General features: G+C 37.8%; 1 protein-coding gene across 5 annotated transcripts in view; it reads right to left on the bottom strand.

Annotated features, from left to right (window-relative positions):
• KYAT3 (kynurenine aminotransferase 3) overlaps positions 1-25387 on the bottom strand; it is a 63339-nt gene that overhangs the window by 8937 nt on the left and 29015 nt on the right. For 3 of the 5 annotated variants that reach the window (XM_025872134.2, XM_025872137.2, XM_025872136.2), the window contains 9 exons: positions 22757-22815; positions 22311-22455; positions 18601-18750; positions 14230-14316; positions 13307-13432; positions 13087-13207; positions 6207-6283; positions 4756-4845; positions 380-566 (listed from right to left, as the gene is read on the bottom strand). In XM_025872134.2, coding sequence (XP_025727919.1) covers positions 380-566; positions 4756-4845; positions 6207-6283; positions 13087-13207; positions 13307-13432; positions 14230-14316; positions 18601-18750; positions 22311-22455; positions 22757-22815 — 1042 coding nt within the window. Of the gene's footprint in view, positions 1-379; positions 567-4755; positions 4846-6206; positions 6284-13086; positions 13208-13306; positions 13433-14229; positions 14317-18600; positions 18751-22310; positions 22456-22756; positions 22816-23151; positions 23223-25387 lie in introns of those variants that run through there. The other 2 variants (XM_025872138.2, XM_073896374.1) reach the window with 2 other exon arrangements.

The following is a 25387-nucleotide window of genomic DNA, read 5'->3' as shown; positions in this document are numbered from 1 at the left end:
ATTTTTCTTAAGTAAAAAAGAAACTAAAATTTTACTCAGAGGAACACTGGGTTCATATATTATTTCATGTACTTGTGTTTTAAATTCCACACTAGAACAAGATGATAGCAAATTCTGTGTTTAATGGGATACCTAAAAGAACTGACTCTATAACCATGTTAACAGTCACATTTAAGATTCAGGGATCTAAAATTCAAGATGATTACTGAAAAAACAAAAAACAAAAAAACAAACAAAAAAGCACTGACATTCTGAAAAGCCATTTTTCCATAGACAAAATGCTGACATAGTTTTGACATCAATCTTTACTCCCTAAAAATTCTAATACAATTTCACACATAAGTTTCTATATATTTGAAATAAAAAAACCCTTACAAACCTAGCAAAGACACATCAGCAATTATGAAGTATCCCCCATCAGGAACTATGGGTTTTAGGCCAAGACTTTCAAGTAAATGTATCATCCGATCTCTTTTTACTTCTAACTCCTTTGGCAAAGAATTAAAGTAACACTCTGGGTCATCCATGCGCTTGATGTCAATCCAAAAAGCTTGAGCCAAGGCTTCCTGCATGTTAAGATCGAAACATGTGGAAAGGAAATACGGTAATGTTATTTATTGCTGAATTTATTGGTGTAATAAAAATTGCCTGAGTCACATTATTGGCAAAAAAAAAAAGGTTATTCAGGGAATTACAGTTGAATTCCTGTGAACTTACGTTAGACTGTATCAATTAATGGAGGAATCAGTTACACGTAAATGATTAAATCTAATGTGAAGAACTGAGAATGAGCCGTGAAGATCCGAATTAAAGAAGAGGTATTGTATAAAGATGGCTTACTTGGAAATAAAAAGACATTAAGTTATTTTCCATTGAGGGGAGCTGTGGAATGACTTGCTAGATCTAAGTCTGAAAAATGACCAGAGAAATGATGAACTAGCCAGCCTTTTTCCATTACCTTGGAGGATGTAGTGGAAATGAAAGCTGACCCACTGTGTCACTCCCCATAGATATGCAATCATTCTAATCTGAATTCTAATCCCTGTTCTAATCACGTGTATCCCAGAAGTGTCTAAGTGCCACAGGGATTAGAAAAGAGTGTCCGGGGTATGTGGAGTCACTTCTGTACCATTCCTCAAGAAAGCCAGAAGTGACAGGAGAGAAACTGGGAGAAGGGAAAAAAAAACAATGTTGTTAAAGATCATGTAGATGTCTCAGGAGGCAACAGGGTAGGAAAAGGTAAACAAGTCTCAATCAGGACACACATAAAGAGCAAGGATCTGTACAAGCAGGAGGGCAGAAGATTGTTAGGTCAGTGTGAACTGAAACAACTTAAAAATACCGGTTTCTCAGAGCAAAGAAGGAAAGGTAAGCAAATAATCAAGAACCTGGAATAGTTGAGATAGCAGGGCAAAGTGGCCAAATTTTAAGGAAATTAATCAGAACCAAGAGGTATTAAGAATTAAAGGATAAAACATTCATTCAGTAAACATATACTAAATACTAATGTTAAATATTGGCTGATAAAACACTGGGGGTATAATGGTAAATGAGATAAACATGGTCCTTGCCTTTATGGAGATTCCAGTTGGTGTGTACTGGAGGGGGTATGTGGGAGGGTTGAGGAAACAAATACATGAAAAAGGCAAGATATAGTTTGTTCTGTTGGAAGAACTGAGTCTGGTGTGGCTCAAGAGTAGCAAGAGAGCGTGGAAAGAGATGACATGGAGAGACAGAAGGGTAACGTCACTGAGAAGACTGCATGCCAAAAGAAACCAGCAGGAAAAAAGAATTAATCATAATTTCCCAGTACTAACAAAATCTTGGATAAATAACGATCAAGCTGCATCAGCCTAGGAATCTGGGGTTCCCCTGGAAGCATGGGCCAGTTTCCAAACATGGTTGTCTGAGTGCATGGAAAAATCCAGGCACTTGGTTGAAATGGATGACCAGAGGGGTCAGGAAAAGATGTTCCAGATTCTTAGCTGCATCTTTCTTGTTCTCAGCAACTTATTCACTCCCCATAGCAGGAGATATTGCCCTAGAAAAGTCAAAGCTCAAGAGACATAATCATCTCTCCTAACTGTACTCTTATACTGGACTTCTCTCTTTTTTTCATGCCCCACATGTGACCCAATGGCAAATGCTGTCATCAAAAACTCTGCCTTCAAAATATATTCAGAACCCAATCACGTTCCACCATTTTACCATCCCTATATTGGTTCATTCAACTGCTGTCTCTCTCCTGGATCACTTCAACAGTCTTTTGACTCAATAAAGCAGCCAGGTCCCTTTGATAAGTTAGATCATGTCACCCTTGTGCTCAAACTCTCCAGTGGCTTCCTATCTCACTCAGCTTTTACAGTGATGAACCTGGCCTTATTTGATCTGGCTCCCGGCTACCCCTTGATTTACTTCCTCCTACTCTTGTCCTTTGATCATCCCATCCCCTCTCGTGCTTTTCACAGATACAAACATGACAGCCAGACTGCCTACCCCAGGGCCTTTGCACTTGTTTTTCTCACAGTCTGGAAGGTTCTTCTCTAGGTAACCCATGTGACTACTTAAGCTTCAATTCATAGCTCAGATGTCATTTTCTCAGGGAGGCTTTCAAAGATTACTCCACTTAACATTGTATACTCTCCCTCTTAGCACTTTATATCCTTCATCTTCCCTGCTTTATTTTTCTCTATTGCATCTACGAACACCTGACATATTATTAAAATATTTACTTCTTTATTAGCTGTGCCCCCACTAGGCCTTAAGCTCAAAAAGAGCTTTTCAGAAAGAAATTCCTGCTGTATCTCCAATACTCAGTAAATATTTGTTGAATAAGTGAATGGATTTATTTTGAGTGGATAAAATGAATTTAATATTATATAAAACCAAAAGTCAAAAGTAGTGTTTATTAAGACATTGCTTTAGAGAGTCATTGGAGAAAGAATTTTAAAATAAAATTTTTTTCTCATTCAATAGATCTTTTTGACAGGAAGCAAAAAAGTAAATTTACTGTAGCCAATGTATTTCACTCTTCTGGCTTTTTAACGGCCTTCCAGATAAAGAAAATTTTTTCAGTGTTCTGATTCACAGAATGATGATACATAGATCCCTGTTTTATAAATATATAGTTAAAAAAACCAGAAACAATATAAAAAGATATACATTAAAAAGTCTTGCACTCACCCCGTCCCTATCTACTCATTTCACCTATTCCTCATACCCCTACAATTGGCACCTTTTTTTTTTTTTAAGATTTTATTTACTTATTTGACAGAGAGATAGCGAGAGCAGGAGCACAAGCAGGGGGAGTGGGAGAGGGAGAAGCAGGCTTCCCACGGGAGCCCCGATGCAGGGCGTGGGGCTCGATCCCAGGACCCTGGGATCACAACCTGAGCCGAAGGCAGATGCTTAATGACTGAGCCACCCAGGTGTCCCTACAATTGGCCACTTTTACTAGTTCCTTATGGATCCTTCCAGAGATCCTTTAAGAAAATACAAGCGAATGGTTTCCCCCTGTCTTATACAGGATATAGCATAAATACACACTGCCCTGCATCTTGCTTTTTTTACTTTACAGTATATTCTGGAAATTTTTCCATATTGATCATTATAGAACTTCCTCATTCTTTTCCTTTCTTTTCATTTTTAAATAGTCATGGTGACAGACAGAATGGCTCCCAAAGGTGTCCAGGTCTTAAAACCCAGAACTTGTAGGGGCACCTTGGTGGTTCAGTCCTTCAGCTCAGGTCATGATGGCAGGGTCCTGGGATGAAGCCCTGCATCAGGCTCCCCACCCTTTGAACCTACCCCCTGCTTGTGCTCTTGTTCTCTCTCTCTCTCTCAAATGAATAAATTAAAAAATCTTAAAAAAAAACAAACCCAGAACCTATAAACATGTTACCTTGCATGGTAAAATGAACTTCGCAAATGTGGTTTAAATTAAGGATCTTGAGATGAAGAGATTATCTTGGATTTTCTGTGGGCCTAATACAATCATAAAGATCCTTATAAGGGAAAGAAAGTAGAAGGAGAGTCAGAGTCATGTTAGAGTGATGTGACCATAAGCCAAGGAATGTGAGCAGTCCCTAGAAGATGGAAAAGACAAGGAACAAAGTCTCCCTTACAGCCTTCAGAAGGAATACCAGAATGCAGACACCCTGTTTTGAGCCATAAGACCCATTTCAGATTGTTGACCTCCAGAACTGTAAGATAAAAAGATTTGTGTTGTTTTAAGCCACCAAGTTTGTGGCCATTTGTTACAGAGAAATAGGAAGCTAATACAAAATTCATATAATATTTAAATGTTTGGATAAACCATGGTTTGTTTAATTAATTCTAAAGATGGATAATGACTATCCCCTATCTTCTGCAATAAATGGCCATACACATACAGAGCTTCTTATGTGTACAGATAATAACTACAGGGTAAATTCCCAGAAGACGGATTGCTGCTTTGTAATGCACGTACATCTATAATTTTGCTTGGTGTTGTCACTGTCCTTCACAGAGTCTGTAGTACTTTGCAATCCCACCAGCAATGTATGAGTATTCAGAGTTAAAACTTGATGTATTTAAATAAACAGAAAAAAGCTGTTCTTGAGAGTAATGAGTATCTGTCTGCTCCTAAATTCCCAAACAATACTAGAGGCCCAGTTCAAAAAGGGCATCATGGGTAGAACTAAGCCAATGAATACACAGCCTAAAAATAACACCTTTACCAAAAGACTTCAACCCCAAGTTACTATTAATACCTACCTGTAAAGGAGTCGCACAAGTATAAATGGTGTTTTGTTGAACTGTCTGTAAATGTTTTATCAAATGATTAGGACCAATGGACCAGCCAAGCTGGAAAAGGAAAAGATAAAAAGCAGATTTCAAAAAACAAATCTAATTGTATGTACCAAATCCGATAGAGTAGCTCAGCTTAATGTAATTATTAAATATATGCAACTCTAAAATGTTCATACTATGAAAGTAGTGCAGTATTAGTATTTACTCATCATTTCAACACTGTTCTTTTGTGAGAAAGTTTCCCACTGGAGTCACTAAACTCTGCCTTCAGAAGGTAAACAGTACCCTTAGTTGCTATTATCCTTTTCTTTTCTAATTTGCTACTTCTGATATTCTGAAGGTCTAAAAACTGGTAACAAAGGTTATCTGAATTAGGCAAAAGTAACTCTGAATGAGGGCCTAAGGGACTCTTCCATAAGCTGGTTCTGCAGGCCCCATTTTTAATACTCCCTGCTTCCTGGCCATGTTCAGGAGAGGCCAGTTGGAAGATGACCAAATTTCAACCGGGTAAATCGCTGTTGTATTACATAGTGCAGTGCTTAAGTACGTGGATTCTGAAGCTAGACTGCCTGCACTGGCTTGACTTTATTAGCAGTATAACCTCAGGCAACTTACTTCTCTGCACTAGTTTTATTGCCTGTAGAATGGGGATGATAAATTATACTCACCTCATAATGCCATTATGAGAATGAGCATGTGTAAGGCACTTAGAACCTGGCACATAGTAAGTGCCAAAATATTAGTTATTATATTATTTTCTTCCTCCTTTTATATTAATACACAATAATCTGAACATTTTTTGCAAAAAAAAAAGAGTGCCATCAGTTCGTGACTTATAAAATGAAAAATTACTTATTTTTTCTGCCATTTACAATGACATGGATGGAGCCAGACGGTATTATGCTAAGCGAAATAAGTTAGTCAGAGAAAGACAAACACCATACGATTTCACTCATCTGTGGAACTTAAGAAACAAAAATGAGCAAAGGAAAAAAAAGAGAGAGAGGGAGGCAAACCAAGAAACAGACTCTTAACTATATATAGAGAACAAATGGCTGGTTACCAGAGCGGGAGGTGGGTGGAGGAATGAGGGAAATAGGTGAGGATTAGGGTGGGCACTTGTGAGGAGCACTGGATTTGTGCTGAATAACTGCACTGCACACCTGAAACCAATAATACACTTTATGTTAACTAACTGGAATTTAAATAAAGACTTTAAAATAATAAACAATCAGGTCTCAAAAAGGATAAAGGCCAACATGAAAGCTGAATGAGTAAAAATAAAGAAAAGATCAGTAAGTATAAAAACCTGTGTAAACCGAATATACATGCATTTAAAACACACATATACAGAAACTCTACGAGAAATAAAATACATGCTCATTTTCAAGCAATTTCATTCTTCTGCACCTTACCTTCCAGCCAGTTACACTGAAAGTCTTTCCAGCACTTCCTATTGTTATTGTTCTCTCCCACATACCTGGAAAAGTAGCTAAATAGGAAAGAGAAAAGAAAAAGGTTAAGTAATTGCTTTCCAACCAATCTGTATTCAGTATAATCTAAAAACATAAAGGTAGTGGTCAGTGTATTTCAGTAGGTTTTTAAATATAATGTAACTCTAACCCAAACACAATTGAAAATGTTACAGTGCTTGAAAACACTGTCATATGTGATAGATTAAGTAATTTTAAGGAGCAAAATTACTTCCAGGGGCAGGAGTGTCAATAGGCAGGGTTCCAGACAGGGGTTGCACAAGCATGGCACCCAGCGCTCAGTGTCAGTGGTAGCTGAACATTCAATATTCTCTTCCTGTGGCACCCTTTTGGTTGTGGTCTGGCTAGTGTTTACTCACGTCTTCTCTGCCCATTTTGCGAGTCTATTTCTCCAGGCTTCCTAAGGCAATGGTTCTTAAAATGTGGTCCCCACACCAGCATAGCAGTCTCAGTGGGGAACTAGTCAGGAAGGCAAATTATTGGACTGCATCCCAGAGCTACTGAATCACAAACTCTGGGGGTAGGGTCCTGCAATCTGGGTGTGCATGTGCGTGTGTGTGCGTTTTGCTAAAAACTTGGAGATATAAATCCCACATGATAAAATTCACTTCTTTAAACTGTCCAATTCGATGGTTTTTAGTATATCTGCAGAGCTGTGTAACCAGTTTTAGAACATTTTTTCACCCCAAGAGAAGCCCATACCTTTTGGGTATCACCCCTTAATATAATTTCCTTGGCCAAGAGCCATGGCCAGGAGCATTAGAACTTGTGCCTGAATGGAGCTCATCTAACATACCTAGTCCCTCCATAATGCACACCATGGCCTTCCTGCATTAGCCAGCACTTCAGCACTATGCAATCACCATGAAAAGGACATTTGTTTATAGTATGAGCTGAAGTAAGAAGGCAGAGTGTTGCCTTGTTGACCTCAACTGAGAACACGTGTATCAGGTGACTCTAATTTTTTGCCCCTTTCTGCATGTTTATGAATGTGAAGTGCCAAGAGTATTGACTTTGGGGTTAAAAATCTATTTCAGTGAGTAGGTGATTCACAAATATGGATTCCACAAATAATGAGAAATGACTGCATAAATGTTCTCAAGTTGATTGATATCTTTAATAAAATCATTCATTCTTGTGAAATGAAATTCTATCAAACATTTATTAGCAATGACCAGGTGCCAGGGACTATGCTAGGTCTAGAGGAAACAAAGATGAGAAAGAAGCAGTTTCTGTCTTCAAGGAGTTTAATGTCTAGTGGGGGTAGGAGAAAAGTAAAACAACAACCATAATACAGTGTGGTAAGTGCTGTAATCGCAACAGGCATGGAGTATCATGCAAGGACAGAAGAAGGTGTAAGGGGTAGCTTTCTGCAGCCAGTAATGCTTGAGCTGAGACTTGGAAGACCACATAGGCCTTTGCCAGTCAGAGAAGGCAAAGAAAGGTATTTGGGGTGAAGGGAATGGAGCTAACGAAGTCATGGGGGTATAGAATGTAAAAGCTTGTGAATTTTGCGGGACATTGGTAAACGATTCCCTTGTGAATCTCCTGAGAATGCTACCTACACTGTTCTTTGGATTCCTCAAGTAATTTAGTCGTGAAGTTCTTCACATGCAATCCCATGAGTTTTTCACTTGTTTTGTAGAGGAACAGTAGATACTCTTCTATTGTTCTAAGAGTTGGTATACACAAAGAGAGAACAAACAGCCATTTCTGTGGGGTCTAAGCTACGGTTTTCTTCATCTTCTCATACTTAAGTAAAGTAGCTAACAAAATTTCCAAAATGAATTCATACATAATCTTAGTCCATTGTGAAACACCTGGCAATATTTGTAAAGGTAGGAAAACTACATAAACCGGAAAAGTTACAAGTGTATTCTCTGTGGAGTATAACAAACCCCAAAAAGATAAATGAAGAAAATATTTAGAGGGTCCATTAGAAGAAAGAATATTCTAACATTTAATATAAATATATCATATCCTTTCAAGTTTTGAGACATCTGTAGTCTTCCAAAGTAATCCAAAAGAATACCATGACACATGTCCCACTCTCCTATTTGACCAGAGAAAATCTAAACACTGTATAATGCAGAGTATCACCTCCTTTAAAATAATAATATAGGGGTGCCTGGGTGGCCCAGTCAGTTAAGCATCTAATTCTTGATTTTGGCTCAGGTCATGATCCCAGGGTGGTGAAATCGAGCCCTTCATCAGGTTCCACGCTGGATGTGGAGCCTGCTTAAGATTCTCTCTCCCTCTCCCTCTGCCCCCCCCACCCCATGTGCATGTGCAGACACATTCTCTCCCAATAAATACATAAATAAATAAATAAATAAATAAATAAATAAATAAATGAAGTTAATATATATCCCAAACCAGGAAGGTCTATTAGTAAGAACAATACTTAGAAAGAAATTCTTTGAAAATAAGAATCATCCAGAGAAATGAATACAACCTTAACATGTTTTCATGATAAGTTATATACAAAGGGAATCAAAACTACTCACATGTCAAACGTAGGAGTTTTTTTCAGAAAATATCAATGTAATAGTTATAGGTATAATATGTTTTAAAAAAAGCTAAGTAATTTTGATGACTATTTTAGCCATTTAAAAGTGGATGTCTTTTTTTTCCAGCAGTAAACTATTCAGCTGAATAACTTACAAGGAATTTTATACTAATTAGCTAAATACTGAAAGATTCGTATATCAATATCAATGTTTTATCTTTTTTCTACAAAGAGAGGTTTCTTTTGTTGACTGAAATGTCATTTTACAGAAATCTGGAGACATCATTTGAATCAAGAATCTGATCCAAGAACAAATTCTACTACTTCAATAAAAAGGGCCCTAAGGAATTTTAAAAACATCTGGATGTTCATGTCCTCTCCAACTCAGAGCCACAGAAGTTAAAGTAAACAGATAGTCAGAACAGAAGACCACAGCACTGTGTGTGAATCTACAGAAAAACAAAACAAAACAAAACAAAACAAACCCCAATCTTTGCAGGTCTGATCATTTAAAAAAACATATCTAGGGGCACCTGGCTGGCTCAGGTGGTAGAGCATGCAACTCTTGATCTCGGAGTTAGGAGTTCAAGCTCCACGTTGGGTGTAGAGATTATTTAAAAACAAAAACAAAAAACCCTAGGGGCACCCAGCTGGCTCAGTTGGAAAAGCACGTAACTCTTGGTCTTGGGGTTGTGAGTTTGAGCCTCACAATGGGTGTAGAGATTACTTAAATGGATAAATAAATAAAAACAAAAACAAAAACAAAAACAACCCAATATTGGTAAGTTAAGCTTGCATTTATATCTGAAAGGCAACTGGCCTTTGCACTTCTCATTTATGACCCATGCTCCTTAAATCAGCCGCACCAGTTACATGAGTTATTCACAGGTGGTTTAGGCTTCAGTGGAAGTCAGATAAAGATGAGAAACATGAGGAACTGTGCTACCCCAGGGAAAACCATCTCAGTGAAAGCATGAGGATGCTGCTAATTCATGATGTATGGCTAGAAAGCCTTATTGTGTTATATTAAAGAGCTACTCTCACACTCTGCAAATTGATGAAATAGCCATTTTGCATCTTTTGCGTAACAAAGGCCACTGTATTTGATAGAATAGCTAAGTTTTCATGGAACCAAACTGTACTCTGTAAATAATGAAATAGTGAATTCATTTTTTTCTTGTTTATGGGCTGTTATAACAACTAAAAAAATCTGAGTTAAAAATATATGTCTTGATATCTTTAGCAAGTAATATCTGCTACATTTTTTAAAAAAAATTTATTTGAGAGAGAATGAGATAGAGAGAGAGCATGAGAGGGGGGAGGGTCAGAGGGAGAAGCAGACTCCCTGCTGAGCAGGGAGCCTGATGCCGTACTGGATTCCAGGACTCCAGGATCATGACCTGAGCCAAAGGCAGTCGCTTAACCAACTGAGCCACCCAGGTGCCCCTATCTGCTACATTTTTACTATGAGGGCTTATCATGTAACATGAGGCTTAAACAATATAATAAAGGTTCAAACAACAAATCTCAAGATCATTTAAAGTTATGTATTGGAAAAATATTGCTAAACTGAGTTAACTAAAACTCTAAAGATTTGAGGCATTATTGCATAGACATGAACATATATTTTATGTTAAGTACAGAAGTATATTCATTAGAAAGATGCCTCTTCCTCTCTCTGCTTAATAATCAACACTTAATTATTATTAAAATAATTATGTGTCCATAGTGATCTGATTTTCAACTGGAAATAGTTCAAATGGCCTGAAACAGAGATCATCAACAAGAAGGGTGAAGATGAACCCTAATGCAATTTTGACAATGTAAGAGCTTGCTGTGTCAAGGCACCACCACACCTTGCAAATCTCTGGCTGTCTTCTTCTTTTATCCGTATTCCCTGAGAACATTCTCTTCCATGGATTCCACCATCAACAAAATTTTGATGACTGGCCAAACTGTTTCCCCTCATAATTTGATCCTGACTGTCAGGCTTGTATCCAGAATCTTCTCCTCTGTCTCACAGACACTGAAACTTAGCAAGACTATAAAGCATGAGAGGCAGGAATATTCCTTCCTCCCCAGGGATCTGCTCCTCCTCAGCACATCTCCACCTCTGCTTAAGAGCCTCATCACTGCTGACGGGGCTGGGCCAGAGATCTCAGAAGCATACTTGCTTGCTCTCTTCCCATCTTCAAATGCTATACCCGCCCCCCCCCATTGTCTTGACTTCTAAATAGCCCACATGTGTCAACTCTACTGCTAGCCTATCTGACTCATTTCAGATCCTCACCTATAGCTGGTTCTTAGCTTTATAAAACAAATCCAATCATGTAACCAATTCCCTTGCCATGGCACACCTCTTGCAGTTCTCAAAGTACGCTCATTGGAACTTTGGCGATCAAATTAATGTGTATCATTTTTTTAAAAAATCAATTTTAAGTTTCCTTCCATGAAATTTTCTTATGCACTTAAAATAAGTACTACTGTTTATCTGACAGTATATGTTACCAATGGTGAAACAAATGAACATTTAGTAAGTGAATTCTAATGGCAAAATAAAATAAAACTCTCACGGGCTTATTTCAATGGCTCTTTGTTACAAATATGCACAGAACTATTATTTTTATATTGACTTTTCTTTTTTTAAAGATTTATTTCCTATTTTAGAGAGAAAGAGAGAGACAGTGTGTGTGTGTGTGTGTTTGTGTGTGTGTGTGTGCATGAGCCGGGGTGGGGGGGTGGTCAGGGGCAGAGGGAGAGACTCTTCAAGCAGACTTCCCACTGAGCATGGAGCCCCATGCAGGGCTCCATCTCACAACCCTAAGATCATGACCTGAGCCAAAACTAAGAGTTGGATGCTCAACCCACTGAGCCACCCAGGCGCCCCTATTGACTTCTTCTAATTATTAAATTTCTGTTAGGAAAACTGTTTCTTGTTTCAGGATGGAAGGCAATATATCCCCATTTCATGATGTGAACTTTGCGGCTTTGAGGTGCTCTATAGTAAGGCTTTGAGTTTCAGAACCACTGACTTCCTCAGCAAGTTTAAATTCTGTTCTCATATTCAAGGCCGTCAGAATTACGCTACTTTTCCATTATCATCATTGCCTGTTATATCCTTATAAACCACTTGCCCTAACCTTAAGTGCACTTGATCTGTTATGCCTCCTTGCCTCAGTCCTCTTAGTTTATCTGGTATGAATTTTCCTTCTACCTCTCTGCTCAGCAAATTCCATCTTTGGCCCACTCCTCTGTTGATCCCCTCAAGCAGTTGCTTTGTCCTCTGTATTTCTACAATTTATAATGTACCATAGGGATAATTATGATATATATAACAACTATGTATATGTAAGTGCCCTAATTTTCTATTTATTGATTTCTGCCACAGTGATTTTAGTTTTCCTTCCCTTATCCTTTTCATACCTTCTATTCATTTACTTATCAATTACGTTCTGATCATCTAGCATGTGCAAGATCCATCCTGGCAACTGGGGATTCAGAAGACACTAAAACAAACAAAAGTCCCTACATTCTAGCAGGTTAGAAGTAAACAATATAGGTCTTGATATTTATTATAAAGGAAAAAAACAAAACAGAACAGAAAAAAAAAAGCAAAGCAAATGCTAGAAGGAAAGCCTGTAACTGTCTTAAATGTGGCCATAAAAAGTGGTATCTGAATAAAGCTCTGGGGGAGGTGAGAGACTGAGCCATAGATATCTAGGGGGAAAAGAGTTTCCAGGACATTGGAAGGGGAAGTGCAAAGACCCAAAGTCTGCAGCCTAGCATATAATCTTATAGCTGATATCAGTTTGAATAACTCCAGAAGACACCGAAACACTTACAAGACAGCCCAGTAGTAATGAAGAAATCCCAGGCAAAGATCAAGCAGCAATAACTTACTGGCCCTGCAATTTTCTCCTGCTGACTTGGCATTTTGGCAACTTGCTCAGCACAGACAGTCCAACTTGGGAACAAGTAAGCTCCCTGTATCTTATGTACCAAGTAATAGATAGATTCTTGATAAAAAGCCAAGGGTATAGGCAAAAGTATGACTTCTCTGGTTTCATAGCTTTATAGTATGATCCAAAAATCTCTTCCCCTTAGTTTGTACTGCTTGTCCTTCAATTTGTTTATTCAGTTAAGCATCACTTATTCAAATCCCATTTAAGTGCTCATCCGGACAGATACCCATTGCAAGGACTATTTTAAAGCTGTTCTGGGATCCTTTCCCATCAGTTGTTCCACACGTGCCCAAACACATTTATATTTGTGACTCTATGTAATAATCAGTACCTATTTTTAAATGCTTATTTCCAGTATATACAAGCCATTCATAAACCTCATCACTGATGCAGAGTGTGTCATATTTGATGCAAAGGTCAGCAATTATTTGGAGTTCCTCTTTGTTATATACCTATATGTGTTAAAGAAAACAAAAGAGCAGAGCCAATTATGATTCAACACGTGAGAAAATGATAGAAGAGAAGACTGTATAAAGAGATCAAAGACTCACCTTGCCAATGGGGTTATGTGGAGTATTCAGTATAATAGCTTTGGTTTTAGAATTAAATTTACTTGCCAGTTCTTGAGGATCCAATGTCCAGTCAGAACTGGACCATTTTTTCCCATCGACAGGTTTCTAAGTATGAAGAATCAAAATGTGATTTAATTCAATTAATTCATGTTTGCTGTCTTACAAATAAATGCTTTACTGGGAAAAAAATAGAGAAAGGTAAGGCAAAGGTAACTGAACAAATGACTAACAAAGAAAATAAGCAGAAATCACTAAGCCTTAAGAGCCCAAGAGGACTTGAGTCTCATGCTGACACCTATTAAATGGGAAAATAAACTCTTGTTGACATAAACAGCTGTTAAAGTGTCTATGTTCCTTCAAAGGAGCCAACCTATAACGTTGGTTAGCAGGTCTGGTACTTTAGGGCTAAGATAAGATTCTGTGATTCACCTTAGTGTATTACTTATTTTAGTAAGGTTTTTAAAAAGACAATGGTAGCACACTTTATTAAATTCCTAAAAATAAAAGCAAAATTTAAAAAAATTCACTTTATTCAGAATTCAACAAGCATTTATGGAGCACCCAGCATACATACCCTACACTGTTAGTCACTGGGGAGCAGTGCTATGAAAGTGAGTTAGAAATGGTCTCTGAGCTGGTGGTGCTCATGTTGGTGGGGGAGACACATAACTACAAAAGATAACATGACATATAATGTGAATGCTGATACAACAGAGACACATGGCAAAAACAGAATAAAGTAATCAAAGTTGTCCTCTTCAAGATGTTGGTTACCTTCAGCCATAGTAGAGATACACAGTAAATCCCAAAAAGTAATCAAAGTGGAAACTTCATCAGGGACAAAGCAATTCTGTATATTTTCAAAACATCTTAAAGCATGTGAATGATGCTAGCAAACTTACAGATCGTAGGGGAATAAAAACAGGTGTTGCTCCAGCCATTCTCACCATAGGCTCATAACAGTCATAGAAAGGCATTATTATTATGACCTAAAATGAAACCAAATAAGAATTTAACATATCAATTATTCATTTGTTTAAAAAATACTGTGGGAGTCCAACCCAGAAGTCACAGATTTCATGAAGTGGAAAGGTTTTGGCAAAGATTTTAAAAGACTAGAATCTTTATATATTCAAAAGCTTTTGGGTATTGTTTCAACTATAAACAAGGGAGCCATAGTCTGGCAAGAGGTTTTTGATGATCATGCGAAGTTTCAGCCAGGCACAGTATTAAAAAATACTGTATCATATGATCTCACTGATATGAGGAATTCTTAATTTCTGGAAACAAACTGAGGGTTGATGGAGTGGTGGGGGGTGGGAGGGATGGGGTGACTGGGTGATAGACATTGGGGAGGGTATGTGCTATGGTGAGCGCTGTGAATTGTGCAAGACTGTTGAATCACAGACCTATACCTCTGAAACAAATAATACATTATATGTTAAAAAAAAAAGAAGATAGGAGGAAGGGAAAAATTAAGGGGGGGAATCGGAGGGGGAAATGAACCATGAGAGACTACGGACTCTGAGACACAAACTGAGGGTTCTAGAGGGGAGGGCGGTGGGGGGGATGGGTTAGCAAAAAAAAAAAAATACTGTGTACCTACTATGTGTAAGGCATTATACTACATGCTGAGATGCAGCAGTGAAAAAGCTGGCCTTCCTTGCCTTCATGGAGCTAACAGCCAAGTGGAAAAGACCTTAGAGATATACTTGTCCAGGAGTCCTTGGTCTTTTAATGAGATCTACAGAGGGCTTGCAGTGGGGATGCTTGAAATTATATGTAAAACTTTACATGTGCCTAGGTAGGTTTTCCTGGGGGAAGAAGCCATAGGTCTCATCACATCCTCAAAGGAATGTTCCAGCCAAAACATTAAGAATTTCTTTAAATTTTAAGTTACAAAATAAAATATCAGAGTGGGGCAGAAGCCAAAGTCTATAAGGGAAGATAACACAGCAATGCTCTCCATTATGGGTTACTACTTTACAAGTATTATCCTGAGAGTAAAGATGTTTCTCTCTGCTCAAAAGCACTCCAAAACAAAGACTGGATGCAGGGAGACTAGTTAAGATGCTACTTATATCTAGATTCAGTCTTTTTTCCTAGCCCCTTGAGATAATATTCCTCGTTCCTTGACCTCTACGTGCTCTCTCTCAATCACCTGTGGGCTGGCTTTTAAGTCAGTCAGTAGGCCAACCTGTCCGGTTGGTATTCCATCCACAAACCACCAGCCTAAATCTAGCATCCTTTTTACTTTTCTATAAGGAAAGTTTGAACACATAATTTATACCCATCATATATATTCAATTTTTATTTATGTGTGTATATATATATATATATATAATATAGAAATATATTTTAGAGAGAGAGCACACAAGTGCAGGGGGGAGGGGTGGTGGGAGAGAGGGAGAGGGAGAGAGAGACTCTTAAGCAGGCTCCACGTCCAGCCTGACGCGGAGCTCAATCTTATAACCTTCAGATCATGACCTGAGCTGAAATCAAGAGTCAGACACTTAACCAACTGAGCCAGCCAGGTGCCCTTCTTTTAATCTTTTTAAACCTAGTAATATTTCATGAAAATTTCCTATTATTATAGTTTTAATATTTATTATCTTAATGGCTACTTGAGAGCCTTCTGAATTCTAGAATAGATTTTTTTATCATTTACTTGTATAAATAACAATGCTGGAGCACCTGGGTGGCTCAGGTGGTTGAGCATCTGACTCTTGATTTCAGCTCAGGTCATGATCCTATGATCGTGGGACTGAGCCCCATGATGGGCTCTGTCCTTAGGGAGGAGTTGGCTTGAGATTCTCTCTCCCTCTGCCCCTCCCCCCACTAGTTCCCATGTGTGTGCGCTCTCTCTCTCTCTCTCTCTAAAATAAATAAATCTTTAAAAATAAATAAATAAATAGCAATGCTATATTTGTGAGTATATGTAGTTTCTCCACTTTTAAATAGATGAATAAATTCACATGATTGCTATTGCTAGATTAAAAGGTATAAACATTTTTTTAAAGATTTTATTTATTTATTTGATAGAGAGAGACACAGTGAGAGAAGGAACACAAGCAGGGGGAGTGGGAGAGGGAGGGGCAGACTTCCTGTGGAGCAGGGAGCCCAATGCGGGGCTCGATCCCAGGACCCTGGGATCACGACCTGAGCCGAAGGCAGATGCTTAATGACTGAGCCACCCAGGCGCCCCTAAAAGGTATAAGCATTTTTATGGCACCCTATACAGACAGCCAAATTGCTTTAGAAAAATTGAGTAACTATAATTTCACAAATCAACACTACGTTGTCTCACTTAACTTTTGTTGGTTAGATTAGTGATACCTAATTGTTGTTCTAAATTTGCACTTTTTACTGTGTATTTCTTATGATGTGAAATACCTGCTCAAAGGCCTTTCTCATTAAAGTCATATAAGGGCCTTACATTCTAAAGCCCCTTTGTTTGCGCTAGTCATTCAATTCACACTGAGCACCTACTGTACAGTCTACTATGTTAGGTGTTAGCTACTGTGAAGGGCAAAGAAATCAATCTTTGTTCATTCCCTTTGGGAAGGGATCTTTCCCTCAAGTGGACTGTAAGTTCCTAATTAGTCTGTGAAATTCTGAGAGACCAAGACGACCTATCTTTGAACCCTAGTGAGAAACACAGGTGCCTGCTTTGAAGTGAGAGCTCAATAAAGGAAAATAAATTGGGGAGGCAGGGAGGTAAAATTGAAAGAATATGCTTGACACTCTTTGCTGCAATTTCTTTATTTTTATGATGGGAATAATTCCCCTCTCTTTCTGAAGAGTATTTATTGAGTACTAAGTATTTTAAGGACTGGCTGTACAGCAATAAACTGGTTCTCCTGGAACTTATGTTCTACTGAGAGAGACAAAAAAACAAGAAATCACGGAAGTAAATTAGATAATTTCAGATAGTAATAAATGCTATAAAGGAAAGACGTGTGTGGTTTCAAAATATCAGATACAGTGATCAGGGAAGAAAGAATAGAGAAAAGAAAGTCAAGGGCTGAGCCTTGGGATGCTCCAGCAGAACGCAGAAGGAGGAAGCAACAAAGCATTAACATCAAAGAATGAGATAAAACTTTCAACTAGTTTATAGGATTAAAGGAGATTATGTATATGAAAATATACCTGTACTTCCTTAAGATGTTTCCTTAAGTAGTTTATTGTCTGGCATAGGAGAGGGAATTAGAGATGTATCAGAATAACATAATACAAAGTAACAGCAGTATCTTTTATAGAAGAGGTATAGGGAAAGTGCCATGAGAGTTCAAAGAAAGGAATTAACAACATAGATCCGGGTAAATATTTATTCTTCAGACTTAAGCAATGCCTCTCTGGAGTCTTCCAGGCCGTCACCACCATAACTTACACATTGTCCACCACTGACTGTCACACGCATTCCAATTCACCAGTTTGCGAGTATCTCCTCTACTAGAGGGGGAACTCCTCCCACAGAGAAACTGTCTTTTAAGAATCTCCTGTGGTGCCTAGCATAGGAGACCATCAGTGATTTCTGAATAAATGAAGAGGTCAGGAAATACTGAAGCAGGGGTCCTGGAAAGATGATGGGGACACAGGGGCAGAGCTGACCGAGTCTGGAGCCATGTGGGTCACAGTACTAAAGCAGAAATCACTCATCCTTCTTGTTACACATGGTGCTATTAACAATGTTGGGCACAAAAACACACTGACCAAATACTCCCTGACTGAGTTCAGATAAGGGTAATTTTAGTCGTGCAAAATGAAAGACTCATTTTCCCCATCATTGCTAGCCCCGTCCACTTACCCTTATCTAAACAGGCTGTAAAAATAAGAATGAGTCACATGCCACAAAATAGATGAATCTCACAGACATAATGATAAATGAAAGAAGCCGTTCAAGAGTACATACTGTGTGATTCCATTTATATCAGGTTAAAGAGCAGGTAAAATGAGCCTATGGTGATACAAGACAGAAGAGTAGTTACCTCTGGAAGAATATAAACTAGGCAGGGGCAAAAGGGAGCTTTCTAGGTGCTAGAAATGTACTATATCTTCATCTGGTTTGTGGTTACATGGACACATATACACACATATATAAATATACACATGTAAACAATTTATAAAGCCGTATACTTACGATTTGTGAATTTTACTCATGTGTACTATACTTCAAAAATTATTAAAAATAAATGTAAAATAAATAAAAGATTCAGAGGCAGTACAAATGATAATAATTGATATAGGTAAGATGATAATGTTAATATACTTACTTCATCTCCCTCATCAATTAATCCTTCAATGGCATTAAAAAGAGAGCCATACGCTCCTACTGTCACAAGGATTTCTTTATTTGGATTGATTTGATTTTGATAAAATTTTTCATATAAGCAGGCTAGAGCTTTCACAAGCGATGGATGACCCTGTTGAATAAAAAAGAGGGAAAAAAATCTTGAATTTGATTATGGGATCTACTTCTTGGAGGTACTCTGGATCTAAAATGAAAGAATTTTTAAAATTTAGGTTTTATGTTTATAATTATCCAAGGAAAATTTGTATTTTTTAATGGAAATAAAAAAAAACATTTTGCACTACTTTCAGAGGATTCCTACATGAAGGATCAGGAAAACTTGCTAATGACTAAGAAAAAAAAAAACCCTAGTAAACAATTGGTTTTGGAATTTAAAATTCCAATGTATTTGTTTTGATAAAAATTGGCTTCAGTACCAAATATATCTTTGACAGTACATTTTTTGACAGCAATCAAATCACATTCAATTATTTTTGACAGTAATTAAATTATATTGGATAGAGTTGGACTTTTTTCCCAGTTAAAATAAGAAAACCTGCATTGTCTATATATCCTGACTCTGTTCTTCCATGTCACCAAAGAGAAGGCTATTATGCCAACCAACGGATTATGGAGAGAGGGCAAAAACAAATTCCCCAAAGAAACGCACATTAATGCTCATGTGAGAGTTATGTTAGGAGGAAGTAGGACATTCTTCACCACATGAGAGCCAAGAGGGGAGGAGTCATCCAAGCAAACAACAACATTCACCAGAGGAATGAAGGGGACTATAAATGCACAAACTCTGAGACATGTAAGGAGTTTTTGTTTTTTTTTTAAGATTTTATTTATTTATTTGTCAGAGAGAGAGAGAGGGCGCAGGGAGGGGCAGAGGGAGAAGCAGGCTCCGCACTGAGCAAGGAGCCCGATGTGGGACTTGATCCCAGGACCCCAGGATCATGACCTGAGCCGAAGGCAGACGCTTAACTGACGGAGCCACCCAGGCGTCCCTGTAGGGATTCTTAACTCCTTCATTCGCTCTTTCTTGATTCTTCTCTTCTTCTATGTTCTCTGCGCTTGCCTCCTTCTCTTTCTTTTCTTCCCTTTTCCCCTCCTTGTCTTATTTGGTATTGAAGTCAGTATTTCTTATTGCTTATTTTTTCCTAGCATGTAGCTCCTTTTTTTGCTTTTGGAGAACCACCTTGATTTTCTGTCAGTTGCAAGTAAGAGTCCAAGTGCAGGGCACCTAGGACTCTGGAGTAATAAACTGGGTCAGGATACAGGACAAGAGGGAGGCTGGTAGGATATACCCCAGGTTTATGAAGTAAAATAGCCTTTGGTCATGTTAAGTTATCCATCCCAGCTCATACGAAAAGGAGGCATTTTTTTTGTTTTTTGTTAAAGATACTTTTGTTGTCACCTTTGACAGAATGTTGGCTAGTATGTCACAGTGCCTCACCCAATTAAAATTAACAAAAACAAAGCTGTAGTATATTTTTCATATTTTGAAATTAGCAGATATTATAATATTAGAGAAACTGGGTATAATTACTAATGAGGGGGTGACAGAACACAGCCAGTAAACTAAAAAATAATAGCAAGGGAAAAAGACTACTTAAATTCAAGCTCCAAAAAAATACACAGAATTTGTGAAAAGAGCAAGGGAAGATTGTCACCACTCCTGGAAATCCAAAATTTCCTTTGAATTTCATTTTAATAACAGGTCTAACAAATTCTAGCAACGGATGATCTGAAAGCAACCATAAACACTATACATGTTTTCTCAGAATAATAATGGTCTGTGTTTTTTTAAAAATTTTAATTACAAAAATAATGCATTCTTCATATAATAATTAAAACTAGGCAAGGTTGTGTTAAAAAGAATTATGATCTCTCCTCAACAACACTTCCTTCACATCTCCCTAAGGTGACCAATGTCTTCTACAGCCTGATGACAGTGCAATACCATACCCCGTGCTTATTCCAATATAAAAACACATATATACATATACTCACATATATTTACAAAAACTGGAAAATATTTAAAGAATGGGCATAGGCTACAGCAAAGGAAACAATCAACAAAACTAAAAGGCAATCTACAGAATGGGAGAAGATATTCGCAAATGACATATCAGATAAAGGGCTAGTATCTAGAATCTATAAAGAATGTATCAAACTCAATACACAAAAACAAAAAATCCAGTCAAGAAATGGACATAAGGCATGAGCAGACATTTCTCCAAAGACATACAGATGGCCAACAGACACATGAAAAAATGCTCAACATCACTCATCATCAGGGAAATACAAATCAAAACCACAATGTGATATCACCTCAACCTGTCAGAATGGCTAAAATTAACAAGTCAGGAAATGACAGATGTTGGCAAGGATGTGGAGAAAGAGGAACCCTCTTACACTGTTGGTGGGAATGCAAACTGGGGCAGCCACTCTGGAAAGCAGTATGGAGGTTCCACAAAGAGTTAAAAATAGAACTACCCAGGGCACCTCGGTGGCTCAGTCAGTTAAACCTCTGCCTTCAGCTCAGGTCATGATCCCAGAGTCCTGGGATCGAGCCCTGCGTCAGGCTCTCTGCTCAGCGGGGAAGGCTGATTTTATCTCTCCCTCTGCCTGAGGCTCCCCCTGCTTGTGCTCTCTCTGTCAAAAAAATAAATAACAATCTTAAAAAAAAAAGAAAAAAACTACCCTGTGATCCAGCAATTGCACTACTAGGTATTTATCCAAAAGATACAAATGTGCTGATTCAAAGGGGTACTTGCACCCCAATGTTTATAGCAGCAATGTCCACAATAGCCAAAATATGGAAAGAGCCCAAATGAATGGATAAAGAAGATGTGATATACATATATATATACATATACACACATATATACTAATTCAAAAGAAATAGGCACCCTATGTTTGTAGCAGCGTTATTTACAATAGCCAGACTGTGGAAGCAGCCCAAGTGTCCATCGAGAGATGAATAGATAAAGAAGATGTGGTGTATATATATTTATGTGTATATATACAATGGACTACTACTCAGCCATCAAAAGAATGAAACCTTGCCATTTGCAACAACATGGATGAGGCTAGAGAGTATAATGCTAAGTGAAATAAGTCAGTCAGAGAAAGACAAATAGTATACGCTTTCACTCATATGTGGAATCTAAGAAACAAAACAAACAAAGGAAAAAAGAGAGAGACAAACCAAAAAACAGACTCTTAACTACATAGAGAACAAACGGGTGGTTAGCAGAGGGGAGGTGGGCGGGAAGATGGGTGAAATAGGTGACAGGGATTAAGAGTACACATCGTGATGTGTACCGAGTAATGTATAGAATTGCTGTATTGCAATATTGTACACCTGAAACTAATATAACACTGTACGTTAACCATACTGGAATTAAAAAAAAAAAAACCTGGAAAAAAAAGAGAGACGATTCTCCCTCCCTCGTTGCCATCAGACCCTATAAGTAAAGGAAAGACCAAGATAAGACTGTGGAGGGGTTAGAAGTTGGGGACGGCTCCTTCTAGGAGGTAAGGGCAAGGGTGGTGGTCCCTCTGATTATTAGGTTGGGTCAGCTGGTCCCAGAAAGCCAATTACACAGAAGTGACAGGAGTACATTCACACAAAATACAATATAAAATACAAGTTCATGCCCCACATGGTCTTCATATACTTACAAAGCCTCGTGTATACTGGTTCAGGCTATCAATTGCTGCAATTTCCGATAATTTCTCCTTTACATATATAGGAGGGGATATATCTGGAAGGCCTTGACCAAGATTCACAACAGAGGGGTCTGCAGCCAACTTTGTAAATTCAGTCCTAAAATTAAAAAAAATACTAATAAGTACCATAATTACAAAGTTAGAGTTTTATACCTCATGATCTTAACATAAAACTGAAAAACTAAGACCTAGTTTAGTCTTACAAATAAAAAAAAAAAAATGAGTTCCCAAAAAAACTTTACCACTTACGAAATGACTTTGTCTAATTAAATGATGGCTGAACTAATGAACTTAGAAGTTTCTTACAAATCTCAATTTCTTGATACCCAACTAAGAATACCAAAATGTGTAGGAAAAAAGCATCACCAAATTATTGTTGTTTATTCCAAGGTACTCACCACACATTACTATCAAGGCCTTCAATTCGTTTTGCATTGATGATTTTCAAAGACATCTTCTGAAACATACAAATATTGAAAGATTTTTTAAAATTTCCTTAATCAACAAAAAAGCCAGAAAATCACGGATAGCTCTACCTTTTCCCTACTGTTGCCATGGAAAAAAGCAGTACCATAACGACAAATGCCAGACCCCAAAATACAAAATTCTGAAGTGCAATCATCTCCCACCTACTGCCCTAAGGAATGCTTTCTCTTATGATCCTTAGATGATTATCTTCTCACAAAGAAACAAAAATATCACCCTCGCCTAAAAAAATAAACCAATTTGAGGGCCTGAAACGTACTGAAGAGAACAATAATGATACTAAAAAAAGTCAGTTTAAAAAAAATACCTTGAGTCATTCTCTGAAGATCATTTTTGGTAAGATGGACCGACAGTTGCACGAGTACACGCCTTGGATGGCATACAGGAAGGAAGCACTCAACAAATGGTTTTAAAACTACGCAATAGAGAGCCCCAGATCATGACAGCTCACATTATTGAGTCCTGAGCACATAGCACATAGCAGGCACTGTTCTAAGTGTTGTACATAATTAAGTCATTTCATAGTCACAACAACCCTACATAATGGTCCTCTTATTACCCCTAATTTCTGTAGGAGCAAAGCGAGATACAGAGGATTAGATTACAGAACTTTACACATCTGCCCACGTTGACAGAAGCTAGTAACATTTAAACCCAAACAGATTCAACTCAGGTTTTGAACCCAGGCAGTTTGACTCCAGAATACATACTCAGATTTCTTTCCTTTTTTTCATTTTTTAGATTTTATTTATTTTTAGAGCAGGGGAAGGAGCAGGGGGGGGGAGAGAGAGAGAGAGAATGTCAAGGAGACTCCAAGTTGAGCGCAGACCCCAACGCAGGGCTTGATCCCACAACCCTGAGATCAGGACCCGAGCTGAAATCAAGTGTTGGACACAACCGACTGAGCCACCCAGGCACCCCCTGATCTATTTCTATATACTGTCTTTATGTAACATGACCTTATAAAAAATATTACCAGAATGCTGCCTCCTAAAAAAAAGTGTACTAGACATTTAGATCAGGTCTCCTTATATCAAGCAAGCTAGGGCTATGGTAGAAAAATATTAAAAGTTAAAATTATGGTACAGCATACAATTTCTTAGTTCTCTAGATTTTAAAGTTAAGTTTATACTCTCTCCCCAAAGCACTAAATTAGTGTTGAGTTCACTGTTAACAAGCTGCTAGGGGAAAAAAATGATTGGCAGCATTTTTATAAAGATTTTCCTAGTAGAATATTAAAGCAATTTTAATTCAATCTGGGAGGAAGATAATGATAATGGTTATTAAATAGACCATTGTTCTCATTCTATTCCAACAATGGAGCCAAGAAAAATATTTTTTTACTCTCATATTTTTTAATCTTTGAAACTCCAGTGAAGTAAATCACATGCAAATTCTCCAGAGGTTAAGGTGCCTTCCAGAATAGCATTATGATTAAGTACCCACCTGAACATGATGCTATTCTAGAAACTACAATTATAAAACTATAAAGTCCCAGAATGATAGACAGAAAAGATATTTTAACAATTGTCTTTTGCCATTAAAATGTTTAAAACTTAATGATTCATTTAGCAAGTGGCTGCAAACACAAAGTACAAATTCATATATAAACAAGTGAGAAAAGTCTGCAGCAGATAATTTAGACACAAAGTCCAATTTTACTTAAAATATTTAGATCATTGAAGGCTTTTTTATTTAATTTTATTTCCAGATTTAATTTTAAAATCTGTGTCCAGAACAGCCTCTCTCTCACAACCTCCCTGCCTCTGCTCCTTCCCACCTCTATGCCTCAACCATTTTAATATTCGAAATATTCCATTTTATTTCTGTAGCTTCACATATGATCATTCCTCTACCTTAGTGGTCTTTCTACACCAATGTTTCCCAACCTTTTTTTCATCACTGCCCCCATAAGGAGACCTTTTAGATATTTCTTCAAATCATCTCCCCTACTGCCCCATAAATTAAGGAGTTTTGTCAGATAGAACTGAGGTTTACAAGGTCACAAAACATTGTAATAGCTATGGTTGGTTTCACCTGCCAAGCACCAATTTTCTCCCCTTGAGAGCAACAATGCCCCTGTTGAGAATGAATATTCTATACTTAATTCGATCCCCGCTCCCCACCACCCTGTCTCTGCACTTGGCTAACTCCTAATCCACTTGCCACTTTCAGTTCTCAAGTTAGACTTCATTTCCTCCAGAGAGTGTTTTCTGATTCCTAGGTCAAGGTTATATGTTCTTCCTACGTACTCCTATTACATGGAGTACTTTCCAGCATTTACTATATAACACTGTAATTTTCCTGTTTATTTATCTATATCCTTCCTTACACTGTAAACCCTGAGGATTAGTTCTAGCTTGTACACTGGTATGTGTCTGCATTACTCAGGTTTCTCCACAGAAACAGAAGCAATACAGGATGTGCATATATATATATATAGTGATTCAAGGAATTGGCTCGTGGGACTTGCACAGGCTAGCAAGTTTGAAATCTGCAGAGCAGTCTGGCAGTCTGAAGGCAGAATTCCCTCTTCCTGGGGG

Source organism: Callorhinus ursinus, unplaced genomic scaffold, assembly GCF_003265705.2.
Source record: "Callorhinus ursinus isolate GAN/ISIS: 27379988/994484 unplaced genomic scaffold, GSC_fseal_2.0 scaffold9, whole genome shotgun sequence".
NCBI lineage: Eukaryota > Metazoa > Chordata > Mammalia > Carnivora > Otariidae > Callorhinus > Callorhinus ursinus.
The sequence above is the reverse complement of the archived record's forward strand: the minus strand, read 5'-3'. Positions and strand labels throughout refer to the sequence as shown.